Source organism: Balaenoptera acutorostrata, chromosome 6 (genome assembly GCF_949987535.1).
Source record: "Balaenoptera acutorostrata chromosome 6, mBalAcu1.1, whole genome shotgun sequence".
Taxonomy (NCBI): Eukaryota; Metazoa; Chordata; class Mammalia; order Artiodactyla; family Balaenopteridae; genus Balaenoptera; species Balaenoptera acutorostrata.
Genome location: NC_080069.1, coordinates 74,654,677 through 74,668,880, shown reverse-complemented (window position 1 = coordinate 74,668,880; position 14,204 = coordinate 74,654,677). Strand labels below are relative to the sequence as shown.

Sequence of the window (14,204 nt, the reverse complement as noted above, 5' to 3'; positions counted from 1 at the left end):
TAACCACCACCACTATCTCTTTCAGTTCTAAACGCCCATGATATTTCTAATTGGTCCTCAAATGCTCTCAATACAAGCAACAATTAAATGCTTTGGCTTTTCCCTATGGCTTCTGAGGAAGCATTATCCTTTTCTGAAGTGCTTTGCTTTTCAATTTCAAATAAAGACATTTAAAAAACCCAATAAAGTTAGACACTAATAAAACCAAATAAATAGCAACATTCTTAGAAATAAAACTGATAGTACCAAGGAGGAACAATCAAAACAATGAATAAGATAACTTTTCTACCAAAGGAGTAAGGGGTAACAGATAAGGAACTGGCGGCGGCAATGCCATTTAACTACCTTGTGATTCTACATTCCACTCAGGAGTATCACAGGCCCCCGGCTGGTGCAAATCTAGTTTTTGTAAAGATACACGCAAGTGGCATGAACCCTCAGCTCAGGAAGATGAGATTTCACCTGGTCTTTCAGCTTGCCTGATTTCTACTTCCGGATGAAAAATTTAAAAATACTGTATATTTTTTCCTAGTTAATTCCCTATCTTCTTGCTTGTGGACGGGAGCCAACTCTTCTGCAAGGATTTTGCAGTATAACTTACTTTTTTAAAAAAGTGAAGGCAGCGTGGGGAGGAGTATTGTTCAGTGCAAGCAGATTGTGTGCCACAACTGGGATATTTAGGGTGTAAAAAAAAAAAATCCTCTCACAATGGTTGGCGGGGAGGAGGTTGCTCTTTAGTACAGGGGGTCAAGGAAAGCTCATCCGAGAAAGAGACGTTTGGGCTGAGACCTGGAGGGAGGGGGGGAAGCAAGCATGGGACAGCCGAGAAAAAGTGTCCAGTTGGAATCAGTCAGGTCCTGAGGCAGACATGTGCTTGGTCTGTGGGAGGAATGCCCAGGAGGCCAGTGTGACCGGAACAGCGTTTGCAAGGAGGACAGAGTAAGGCCGGAGGTTAGAGAGGCGGGGGAGACCAGACAGGCATAGGGCCTTAAGGACTTTGGATGTCGCTCTGGGAGAGAGGTGGGAAGACGCTGGAAGGCTTTGGGCTGAGGAGTAGCAATTTGGGACTGCTGTCCTGCAGAGTACCCTTGAGGAGATACAGTGCGAGGCTAGGGGATACGGGGAAGCAGAGGATGGGGGCGTGGAGATGTGCTGCTGTAGACACACACCGAGTGGTGCGGATGCCCAAGGTCGAGCCTGCACATGGAGAGTGATGGAGAGTGCTGGCTCAGGCTCGGCAAAGCTTTCAAAAGCAGAAAACTCTGAATCAGCACCTCCCCGTTTCACGAGACTTTGTGCAGGTGGAAAGGGCGTGGAGAATGAGATGTACTTTGTAAGGAAGATACTCAGTCTTCTCTTTTGCAGTCCAGACCATCGGGGTATCTTTCCAGGCCTCACCTAACAATTCAGTTAAGCCTCCACAGACAACTTGTGGCGCACTAAAGGGTGTTCCCATACGTGATCACTCGTGATCCTCCAAGCAGCCTTGTGAGGTAGGGAGGGCAGGTGTTAGTTCCCTCCTTTGGCTAATAAGGACACATAGAGTGTGGCCAGAGCCGCGCCAGGTCCTCGCTCAAAACCCGCCGACCCCCACCTTTAGCAGGAGTTAACATAAGTCTTTAAGTCACAGGGTCTGGAGATAAGAAAGGAAGTTACAGGGAGAGACAGACAAAAAAATCAGATAGGACCAGCAGGGACCAAGATGGCGACAAATGTGACCTCCGACAGACCCTGAGTCTCACTATACACTGATTTTACTACATTAGCGAATTAAACGATACACCTACTGGTGGCCACAACCGGAAATGAAGGACCAAAAAAGGATAAAAAGAGAGTGACACCCCACTCCCTCGAAAAGCCCTGCGCCTTCCCAGGTGGACTAATGCACATGCCTCTCCATCATTAGCCTCTCTCCTCCTCTCTTTGTCTTTACTCTTTAAAATAAAATCCTTTTCACCTCCTGGGTGAGAAGTTGATCTGTGAAGTAAGTTCTCGCTTCTCCAGTTTTTGGCCATTGAATAAAGCTTGTGCTGCATTGATCTCAGCTTCATTGTTTGGCTACACGAACCCGAATGGAAAAAGAACATTTCCCAGCTGAGGCAGAGGGCCTTAGCCAAGCTAGGGCCTGGGCACAGTCCATATGACTTAATTCGGTAACGAGAAGTTTCTGCCCAGATCACACAGCTGGTGACAACTGAGGGAGGGAGTGAGTCAAGATCATTTGGCACTGAATTCAGGTTCTTCTCATAACCCGGTTCTGTGCCTCTTAGGCTACCAATTTATCAAGGGAGTAAGCCCAAGGCGAAGAAGATTCACACACAAGTGGAGTCAAAGAAGACATTACTCTGTGGGCAATGACACTGAGGCACCCCGCTTGGCTTCAACAGTAGGGGATTTGTTCTCATCACACACAGTGATTTAGGATTTTATGCTAGATGCTCTTCTGTGCGCTGTTCTACAGGAACTGTGGGACGACACGGCTTGTGAAAAGACACACCATTTGTAGAAGTGACAGGGTGCTATTATTTCTTTTAAAACCCAAGCATGTCTGATCTTACAGAACTTGTTCTTGTGTGAGCCATGGCCCAAGCCCATCTGGAAACCAGGAGGGGAAGGGGAAGAAACCAGAAATTACTTACTAAATAGACATCGAGCACGGAGGCATCATCATCCTGCATTTCCAGAGCATTTGGCTCAGAAGCCAAGTAGATGGTCCCCTCTTCCAAGGTAAAGGTTGAACTGGAAGGTAACCCTTTACTGGAAAAATAAAGAAGAATGATGAGCATGTGGCCTTCAGAACAAAATCCAAGGACTTCTCCAAAGTGGTGACTGAGGTGGGAAAGCTTTGGGGCAAGAAAACAAATTTAGGGCATTTGAAGGAAATATGGTTATACCTAGAGAGATGCTCACTTGAGTTTAAAGGATTTGGCTTTACTGACAGTGCCTTTTCTCTGTCTACTTCAGCGCATGAGACACTTCACACTTCTGAGAGGTGATCTGTGGGCTCCACGCCTTGTGAGGGTGGACTGCTGGGAATTTAGAGGCCCACCAGTCATCTCTGACTCTGAATAGTTACTTCTCACTGTTGAAATTCTTCTCTCAACAGTACTGATGCTCTGCTAGTTTATAGAAGATAACCTTATGCCTCATTAGCATTGATGCTTTCTTTCTATTGTTTTTTCCTTTTTCTTTTTGGCATGAAAGGTTCAATTACATCCATGGTCCTCAAAGGAGCATGGGGGGCTGGTGAAAGCCCAACCTCCTGGGCTTGTAGGATTGAAGGAAGGATTGAAGGAAGGTACAATCTTTCCCCCACTGAAATAAAAATTAGTTATGTTTTTAACCTGTGGAAATTTCCACGTGATGGTTTTGCAGGAACAACATATGTACAAGCAATGGTGGAAGAGTGTGATGTTGATATTAGAAGAGGTGGGCTAGGGGGCTGGCGGTCGGCCACATGGGACAAACCTGGCAGCGGGCACTAGGGCTGAGAGCCCGAGTGTAGAAGACTGGCCTCCTCGCTCACCTCCCCATCACCAGGGCTGCCGCCCCTTGGGGCTGAGCTCTGAGCTCACCCCATTGAAAACTCTCCATCTAAGTCATCCTCTGGGCTTCTTGCCTGAGCTTCCCAGCTGGACAGGCGACTATTGAGGACTATTGTCCTCCCCTAGTCTGGGGACTACACATAACTCTACTTCTGTACATATTTACCTAGTAACTGAAGATACATGAAATAGAAATTCTGAGGTTTTCAATACTAAAAAAAATTGTCAAAAGAATTGTACGGATCTTATTAAATCAGGTTCGTTTATATAACATATAATGCAAAATTGTAAGAATCCAGACTAGTAGTAAGAGGAAAGAGAAGGGGGGATCTCCCATAGGTCTTCCATTTGGTGATATTTGAGAATGTGGAAATTCAGAGATGAAAGCCACTTCACCTTGGCTTGATATATTTTCTCTTTAAGCTCTGGACACAGATAAAAAGTCCTCTTGCTTTTCAAAAACCCAAGATGGGTTATACAATGTGGGAAACAGAGTCTGTTTTGATTGATTTTAAAGAGCAGAGTGAATGTGGCCTTTTTCCATCGAGCTGATGACTTTATATTGTAAACCTTCACAGACTTCTTGGGTTAAATAAACCATCAGGTTTCAAGGGATGCTGTTTGGAGAGGCACTGTGTGGTAATGAACATTGCTCAGGTTATTTTCTGGATCAAGAGCAAGGATGCAGTGATGGGCTTTAATTGGCTTTTGCCTTTTAACTGCTAAGATGCCACTCACTAATCCCGTGTGTAGAGAACAGTCCTGCCTGGTTAAGCCTTATGAGACAGATGAATGCTTTATCTACTTAAACATCAAAGCAAGAAACAAAGTGGTCGGAAAATATGTATGGTTCACATTTGATACAATTAAAAAAATCTCTAATGTCTTCTGGGTTATTTTGTAAACATATACTTTATTTGAGGTTCAAATCTAAGTTTACCTCTTTTTGTCTGAGTTTTTCCTTATGATTTTTAATTATTTCCATCCTAAGATTAAGGGTATAACCAAGAATATTCTAGAAGAGCTTTTTCTTTTTAAATTTAATTTTTTAATAGCACCACATGTAGTATAAAATACAGCAAAAAGTAATCCTTCTCTTCTTCTTGTCCTTTTGTGATCCAGAGTTCACCTCCCTAGGAGTAAATCCATTTTGCAAGTATTTTTCAATCTAATATTTGTTTTATTTTTGGAAACGATGAGTGAGCCACTAGCATGGTTAAGACTAAATTAAAATAGAAAAAAAAATTAGAGTATTCTTTGGGGTTTAATAGGTACATTTATCGATTCTTTTAGCTAAGATGTAATATGATTACAGAAAAAAATACCAGATTTCCTCAGTAGCATATGGCCAAATTTGATAAAATCAAACAAGCATATTTAAAAAAAAAAACTAACCTCCTGTTATTTACACTGTTTCTCACATGTATTCGAATAATTCCTATCTTAGTAAGCAGAACATCCTGAGCATCCTTAAATTGGGGGGACAAAAATGAGGCTCATAGGAACTTATATCCAGATTATATAAAGAACACTTGCAGTAAAAAAACCAAAAAGGCAAATAACCCAATTAAAAATGGGCAAAGGATCTGAATAGACATTTCTCCAAAAAAGATATACAAATGGCCAATAAACCCATGAAAAGATGCTCAACATCATTAGTCATTAGGGGGATGCAAATCAAAACCACAATGAGATACCACTTCACACCCACTAGGCCGGCTATAATAAAAAAGACAGAGGATAATGTGTTGGGGTGGATGTGGAGAAGTGAGAGCCCTCTTACGTTGCTGATGGGCACATAAAATGATGCAGCTACTTTGGAAAACAGTTTGGTGTATCTTCAAAACCATATGACCCAACAACTCCACTCCTTGGTATATATGTAAGGAAAATGAAAATATATGCCTACACAAAAACTTGAACATGAATGTTCACAGCAGCATTACTCATAATAGCCAACATGTGGAAATAATCCAAATGTCCACCAACTGATGAATGGATAAACAATTCATACAATGGAATATTATTTTGCAATAAAAAATAACAAAGTACTGATATATGCAACAACATGTGTGGATCGTGAAAACATGGTAAGTGAAAGAAGCTGGTCATAAAGGACCACATGTTGTATGATTCCATTTAGGTGAAAGGTACAGAAGAGGCAAATCTATGAGACAGAAGGAGGTTAGTGGTTGCCAGGGGCAGGGGTGAGGGGGCAATAGGGAGTGACTACTATTGGGTGTGGGGTTTCTTTTTAAAGCATTGAAAACATTCTAAATTTAGATTCTGGTAACAGTTACACAACTTTGTGAGTATACTAAACCCACAAAACCGTATACTTTAAATGGGTGAATTTTGTGAATATGAATTCATAATTCATAATTCATATGAATTATGTGAAATATATCTTAATAAAGTTTTTAAAAAGTTTCATAAGGTACCTAAGGGTCATGATTCTTTTTTTATATTGAAGAATAGTTGTTTTACAATGTTGTACCAATCTCTGCTGTACAGCAAAGTGACTCAGTTATACACATATACACATTCTTTTTTATATTCTTTTCCATTATGGTTTATCACAGGATATTGAATATAGTTCCCTGTGCTATATATTAGGACCTTGTTGTTTATCCATTCTAAATGTAATAGTTTGCATCTACCAACCTCAAACTCCCAGTCCATCCCTCTCCCTCCCCCCTCCCCTTTGGCAACCACAAGTCTGTTCTCTATGTCTATGAGTCTGTTTCTGTTTGGTAGATAAGTTCATTTCTGTCATATTTTAGATTCCACATATAAGCGATTTCATATGATATTTGTCTTTGTCTGACTTACTTCATTTAGTATGATAATCTCTAGGTCCATCCATATTGCTGCAAATAGCATTATTTCATTCTTGTTATGGCTCAGTAATATTGCATTGTGTGTGTGTATACATACATACACAATACACATATATATACACACATCTTTTTTATCCATTCATCTGTCAGTGGACATTTAGGTTGCTTCCATGTCCTGGCTATTGTAAATAGTGCTGCTGTGAACATTGTGTTGCATGCATCTTTTCGAATTGAGTTTTTGTCTTTTCTGGATATATGCCCAGGAGAGGGACTGCTGAATCATATGTACCACATAACTCTATTTTTAGCTTTGTAAAGAACCTCCATACTGCTCTCCATAGTGGCTGCAGCAACTTATATTCCCACCAAGGGTCATGATTCTAAACTTGATCTCTCAGTACATAGTATTAGAAATATCAGAAATTTGATGGAATAGATATTTTTAGGTTACATACATTTTAGAATTACCTGTTTTGAATAAACCCCTGATTTATTTGCCAGTCATTCAGAAAACATCTTCTTTTTCCTAATAGAGAAAAAAATTCTAGTTGACCTGACATGAGAGAGTTGGGCTCTGCGATTTCAAGGCCTGAGGTGGAGAGATGCTGCGTGCAGGCTGGGGAAGCCTGGGGACCATCTGCAGTGTCACAGGGCCAGTGCTGCTGAAGTATGAGCAGAGGTAAGGGGACCTTTATCCTGGAGGATGCTTTGCCTAGAAGATGCAAATTGCTGGCCCACAGACCCAGTCTGGCTGGGAGAAGTGTGTTTTGGGCCCAAGGAGATTTTTTTTTAATTTGAATGATTGCTAAATTAAGAAACAGGAAATTCCTACCAAACCCAGTTTTCCACAGCTTCTTATGAGAAACGAGAAGAGCAGGCAACTCTGAGCCCACATTTCTGAGTAGCGGTGAGGTTGCGGCATGTCCTTTCTGGTTCCCCAGGGTCCCTCCCCACTGCTCTCTTCAGTGTCACACCTGGCCTCTTCTACCCATTTGCATCACCTCTGCCTGGCCCCTCTGTGTATATGTCAGCCCAACATCCCTACTTCACTGATGAGGGGACTAAGGCCCGGGGAGGCACAGTAACTTGCCCGAGGTCACACTGCAGTTGAATAGAGCTAGGATATAAACTTTGTTTCCCAATTAAACACTTTTTCTATGGTCATCTGTGATGAAATTTTAGAAATTTGCCACTGCAGAAATTGAGGGAGCTGAGGCCAATGTACCTAAGAGCTTGAAAATCATCATATAAACCAGCAAAAACAAATGCAGGATTTGATGCTTGATGTGAGCTGTGGAGATCTTTTGTTTGAGAAGAATTATGATGGCCAGAAAGCTTTGAGGAAAAGTCAGTAGGTAAAATATGCTTTATAAGCCACATATCTATCTTTCTCAAAAAGTTACCATATGAGCCAGCAATCTCATTTCTGGGTATATATCCCAAAGAATGGAAAACAGGGTCTCAGATATTTGTTCCCCCAGTGTTATGGGCTGGATTGTGTGCCTCCCCCAACCCTCCATTTATATCTTGAACTCTTAACCCCCAGTATTTCAGAATGTGTCTGTATTTGGACATAGGCTCTTTAAAGAGGTGATTAAGGTTAAGTGAGATCACTGGGGTGGCTCTAATGCAATATGACTGGTGTCCTTATAAGAAGGGGAGGAGATTAGGACACAGACACACAGAGAAAAGACCATGTGAAGATAGTGGGAGAAGACGGCCGTCTACAAGTCAAGGAGAGAGGCCTCAGAGTAAACCGACCTTGCTAACAGAGTGATCTCAGACCTCTAGCCTCCAGAACTGTGAGAAAATACATTCCTGTTGTTCAAGCCACTCAGTCTGTGGTACTTTGTTATGGTAACCCTAAAACTAATATACCCATGTTCACAGCAGCATTTTTCACAGTAGCCTATAGGTGGTATCATTCCACTTACTTCCTCATGTAAGTAGTCAAATTCATAGAGATAAGAAAGTAGAAGGGTGGTTGCCAGGGGCTGAGGGGAGGGGGGAAATGGGGAGTTGTTTAATGGGTATAGAGTTTCAGTTTTGCAAGATGAAAAGGTTCTGGAGATTGGTTGCACAACAATGTGAATGTACTTAACACTGTTGAACTGTACACTTAAAAATGGTTAAGATGGTAAATGTTAAGTTACGTGTATTTTACCACAGTTAAAAAAAGCAATTAATATTCATTATTAAAAATAATGAATATCTAATAGTTCACAAGAACAACAAAGCTATTTAAGCTTCCAATGTTTTAATACTTAAAACAAAATCACATATAAATATATAGCTCTATATAAATAATCAGGCATTTATAAAGTCCCATTAAATGCACTCAGAATAATCTGACATTAAATAGCAAAAGCTATATAACCAGTTGATTAACCTTTTAAAAATATTTGTTATCTTCATTATTCAGTATGTATTGAGTGAGATCAGAGTACAGAACTGGCATTTTACTTCCTTAAAAATCTTAGATTAGGTCCTACCTACTGCCCAAGAAAGAATGAGAATACACTTCAGGGAAACGGATACCTGAGCGGATAAGGCATTACAGGCAGAGCATGAACTTTGGAATCAGATGACTGGCTTTGAATTCTGGCTCTTCCTCTTAGCTGTGTGTGTGATACTGGATGAGTTTCTTAACCCCTCTGAACTCCAGTTTCCCGCATGTAAAATGAGAATAATAATACCAAACATGCAGGGTTGTTGGAGTGATGAGTGATAACGAACGTACAACACAAACAGCCATTGTTGCACATTGTATTCTAGGTGCCAGGATGCAGCAGAGATTAAAATAAACAGAGATCTCTGCCTCATGGAACTTACATAGCATTGAGGAGAACAGATAATGAGAAAAATACTTAAAATACATATTATGTTGGTCAAAAGCACGAAGAGAAAAATAAAGCACAGAAGGGAGATAAGTGAGTGAGTGGCATAGACCATTTCCAAGCAGCACACTTTCCGGGCTCTGCCATTGGAGTTTTCGGGGTCTCAGGCATGAGTCAGACACTAGGGGACACACCCAGGTCTCCTATACTCCATGGGACACACTAGCAAGCCCTCCGAAGCCCCACTGAAGCCCCTTTCCCTGGGCTGGGACAGGCACCCACACTCCCTGACAGCTCTCTCCAAAGATCACACTTGAACTGCCAACTCTTCTTGGCTTCTCTAACGTCTTTTAGGGACTGGAGGTGGTGGTCAGCTAACGGTTTTTGACCACTTCCTTTGCATGTCCTTCAGTCTCACACCTTGCTTTTGTTCTGGGTCTCTGGTGAAACTGATAGTAAAAATATTTCATTTTAACATTCCGTTATGTTATTTTTAGCAAAGAGGTTAGTAAAGGTTATACATGAAAATGCTTCACATAAGGACATAAAGTATTATCTGGGCTTTAAGAACCTTTATACTATATTTTGAATGTGTATGTGTATGTCATTGCTACTTAAAAAATTAATGAAGAGCAATTATTAAAAGAGTAGGGAGGTAATGTAAGAATAAACCATCCAACCTAAATAAATGCATCCCTCGCTGACAGCAAATTCCTCCTTCTTTGAAGATGCCCCAAGTAGAAAGGTAAGATATGTTCTAAAAGGGATTTTCGGGACTTCCCTGGTGGCGCAGTGGTTAAGAATCTGCCTGCCAATGCAGGGGACATGGGTTCGATCTCTGGTCCGGGAAGATCCCACATGCCATGGAGCAACTAAGCCTGTGCGCCACAACTACTGAGCCTGTGCTCTACAGCCCGTGAGCCACAACTACTGAGCCCATGTGTCACAACTACTGAAGCCCACGTGCCTAGAGCCCGTGCTCCGCAACAAGAGAAGCCACCACAATGAGAAGCCCACACACCTCAACGAAGAGTAGCCCGCGCTCTCCGCAACTAGATAAAGCCCACGCACAGCAACAAAGACCCAATGCAGCCAAAAATAAATAAATTTTTTAAAAAAAGGGATTTTCACTTAAATGTTTATGTCACTGATCAATTTCATGTTCATTTCTCTTCAGTTCTGACATTGGGAAATATTCTTGCTATTGCCCTGTTTTCTTACTCACTGTTGATTTCCTGGGCACAAGCCTATTTGGTATCAATTTCTAATTTCTCTGGCTGAGAGTTTTCCAGATTCCGTTTTAGGGGTCACTTATAAGTGAGAGCATCTCTCTTGGGTAGAATGCCTTCAAAACCCAGCGATCCAGTCAGAGGGCCTGCCATTCCTCAGCCTTGCAGCTTGGGAAGATCCATGTCTAGAAGCAATTTTACGTGAATGGGTTTAAAAGTCTGGCTGGCTGCCTGGGTTCTGCACCATCAAGTTTTGCCACAGTTCCCTCAATTGAGACTGTCTGAGGGCTAATTGCACCTAATTTGCAACAAGGCGCTCAGGAAACCGTTAATCTATCTAGTTCTGTTCCTCCCTTGTAAAAGCAGAGGAACTGCCAATATTCTTCAGCTGCTCTGTGCTCTGGTCTCTGCACACATCACAAACTTGTCACAGGTAAGAGTAGTACAAGGAGGGGGAATTTTATGTCCTCCTAGCTCCCTCCGGGAGCTGACATTAATGGTTCTCTGATGCCACGCAGGCTTCTCTGTCATTTACAAAAATGCTCCTTTTGGTTATCAGCAACATTAGTTTGGCTTCATTGGAGAGCATTAGCCTGGCTGGACTGCTGAAAACAGACATCAGTAATTTTACAGCCTGGAACACTCTGATTTCTGTTTGCAGACCTAATGAGTGTTTTATAGCTAATTCTCGTGAGGGCATTTGCTCAGAGAACATATGGTTTTCGTCTTTTAAAGGCACAGTTTCTGTCTTTTGAAAGTCATCCTCTCACTGCCTTTATTTCTTTTCTGTCAAAGTAATATCATAATGTATCATACAATACAGATGACTTTTGATGAAATAAACAACCTCCTGCTCCCACCTGCACCCCAGTCATCTCCCCAAAGGTGGCACCTTTCACCATTTCTCTTTTTAGCCCTTCTGGTGGTTCCCTTCATATCTTTTGATGAATCAGGGAATGAAATATATTCTCAACCCAAGGCAGCATCTATTGATTCAATATAAAGGATGTTTGCCTACCCCTACTTCGTACTTCCTCCCAACATTTGCTATTTATATTTTATTTATTGTGTAACTGTAAATCATATACCTAATAACCTTTTCTAGTCCATCAACCACAAACCATATATCTTTAATTTCCCATATTATTTAATCTTTGTCCCTGCTTTCCTCTCTCATTTTGTATTAGATACACTTTAAAAAGATCTTTAAAAATCTTTACTTTGTCTTGGCTATTCATACTTATATTCCTTTATTCTTATCTTGTAGCTTTAACCAATTTTTCCTGCTTTGTCCATGGATTGATTCTAAAATCAGAAAATCAATACATAGAGTTTATATTATTATGACTATGTAAATGTTGTTAATGCCTGGCCAACAGTGTGTTAGGGTTACATTTCCCTCTCTGGATTCAAAATCATGATTGCTGGGCCATGGAAAGAAAAATGTTCCCACCATCAAGGTTAACTGGAATCTCTGTTTTTTTTGTTTTTTTTTTTAAACTTTTGCTCAAATTCCTACCACGTTTTAGTCTGCTTCATGGTTGGAGGTTTTTGCCCTTTAGAAATGGACTGAATGCCATGGGGGTAAAACCTAGGGAACCTCTGGACTAAGTGTGGAGGCCTGAGTACAAGCCCTGCTTCTCCGATTATTAGTTACAACGCTGGGCAAGTCATGACCCTGAGGTCCTGGTTCCTCCTCTGAAAGTGAGAATGGCAGTCCCCGTCCAGCCCACCTCCCAGGGCCATCAAGAGGACCAAGTCAGAACATGCAAGCGAAAGAAAGGCAGACAGAGGGTAATGCTCTTCTGTACAAACTACTGGGAGTATCACTATGACTTCTACGTCCGGGACTCTGCTTGTTTCCTGGGGGTGGGGGGAGGGGGTGTTTGTTTGAGGAGGTCTGCTGTCATAGACAGATTTATCATAACACTTTGGAAAGAATTCTTTTTCTGCTAGTCTAAGTTTAGCTACCGGAACATTGACTGGTGATAACAAATGCGGACGGGAAAGCTCTACTTGCAGAGAAAACCGACAAGTATAGCCTAGTCTCACTTAAAGGCTGCAAATACTTGTTCAGTCCTAGAGACACACTCTGCATATGGGCAGGCCCACCCCAGCATGACTCAGGCACTTCTGATGTGATGATCAAGCCAAGGCCACGTGCCCCTCTTGGAAAAGCTCACCTCTGGCTGGGGTGGCTTGGGGTTGCAGGCTGCTCTAGGGTCTGCAGTTCTGAAGCCCTGGCACTGGGGTGCCTATTTGCAGCTGGGATAGTGTCGGCCTGCAGCAAGTCTCATGCCTGTGCCAGGATGAGCATCTCCTTCATGCCAAGCTCCCTGGTTGAGTGTACGGGCACATCTGCAAGACCCCCCCCCCCGCCCCTCCCATCAAGTATGGACCCAGAGAACTGGGAAGCCCTTGGCCATGGTCACTGCACCCAGAATGCTTTACCACCCACCTTCCTAACCTACCCTGCCAGACAGGAGGCTTTCAGAAGGATCTGATGCTTTCTTTCTGTCTTCTCTCCTTTTCAGCCACTTCCACGCTTTCCCACTTTGGCTGTTTTTAGACAAGGAGGCTGCCTGTTTCTAACGAAGGCAAGCAGAGCGGCAGGCTCTCTCTCTGGAATTGAGCAATGGCTGCCTTATGGGTCTAACACTTGGGTTTAACCCTCGTCTCTCCCTGTGTAAGTGACACCTGAGGCACGAAGATGGTTGTAGACAAAGCACAAAGAGTAGCACTTTGAACTGGCAGGTGAAGAGAGAAGCAAACACTGTGCTGCCAGGTCTATTAGTTCTGGGGACCGGAAGCCACAGCTGCTGAGAGAGCCGGCAGCAACTGAGCTCCTGCCACCAGCAGCTTCAGAAGCAAGCAGAGGAAGGAGGTCAGGGCCCTCCCTTTGAGGAAAACGTGTGTACGTGTGTGGGTGGTGGCTGGAGGGAGAATGCTTTCAAAAAGGAACCCCCATCCAAGTTCAGGGAACTTTTCCACCATATATCTCTAGGAGATTTATTTTTCTTTTCAACATCCTCCCACACACATTTGGGACGAAGTGAGAGAGTGGCATGGACATATATACACTACCAAATGTAAAACAGATAGCTAGTGGGAAGCAGCTGCATAGCACAGGGAGATCAGCTCAGTGCTTTGTGACCACCTAGAGGGGTGGGATAGAGAGGGTGGGAGGGAGACGCAAGAGGGAGGAGATATGGGGATATATGTATATGTCTAGCTGATTCACTTTGTTATAAAGCAGAAACTAACACACCATTGTAAAGCAATTATACTGCAATAAAGATATTTAAAAAAAAATAAAGCTAGCAGTCCTCATTGATGGTGATGTTTATACTGTGATGACTGCATTACAGACATTATTTCATTTAATCATCAAAGATCCCCCTGATAGGATGGCCAAAAAAGCACATGAAAAGATGCTCAACATCACTAATCATTAGAGAAATGCAAATCAAAACTACAAAGAGGTATCACCTTACACCGGTCATTATGGCCATCATCAGAAAATCTACAAACAATAAATGCTGGAGAGGGTGTAGAGAAAAGGGAACCCTTCTACACTGTTGGTGGGAATGTAAATTGGTACAGCCACTATGGAGAACAGTATGAGGTTCCTTAATAAACTAAAACTAGAACTACTACCAAATGACCCAGCAATCCCAGTCCTGAGCGTATACCTGGAGAAAACCGTACTTTGAAAAGATACATGCACCCCAGTTTTTCATTGCATCACTATTT

General features: G+C 42.3%; 1 protein-coding gene and 1 long non-coding RNA gene across 8 annotated transcripts in view; one reads left to right on the top strand and one right to left on the bottom strand.

The window, feature by feature from the left end:
• The window catches only part of LOC130708437 (uncharacterized), a 147,530-nt gene extending 133,931 nt beyond the window's left edge, over positions 1–13,599 (top strand). Inside the window, exons 4-7 of one of the 3 annotated variants that reach the window (XR_009008641.1) lie at positions 2,561–2,727; positions 6,919–7,064; positions 10,043–12,245; positions 12,986–13,599. This is a non-coding gene — a long non-coding RNA (uncharacterized LOC130708437). Of the gene's footprint in view, positions 1–2,560; positions 2,835–6,918; positions 7,065–10,042; positions 12,246–12,985 lie in introns of all 3 variants that reach the window. The other 2 variants (XR_009008640.1, XR_009008642.1) reach the window with 2 other exon arrangements.
• PIP5K1B (phosphatidylinositol-4-phosphate 5-kinase type 1 beta) overlaps positions 1–14,204 on the bottom strand; it is a 349,897-nt gene that overhangs the window by 19,781 nt on the left and 315,912 nt on the right. For all 5 annotated transcript variants that reach the window (XM_057548627.1, XM_007182239.2, XM_007182240.3 and 2 more), the window contains one exon: positions 2,640–2,757. In XM_057548627.1, coding sequence (XP_057404610.1) covers positions 2,640–2,757 — 118 coding nt within the window. The remainder of the gene's footprint in view (positions 1–2,639; positions 2,758–14,204) is intronic.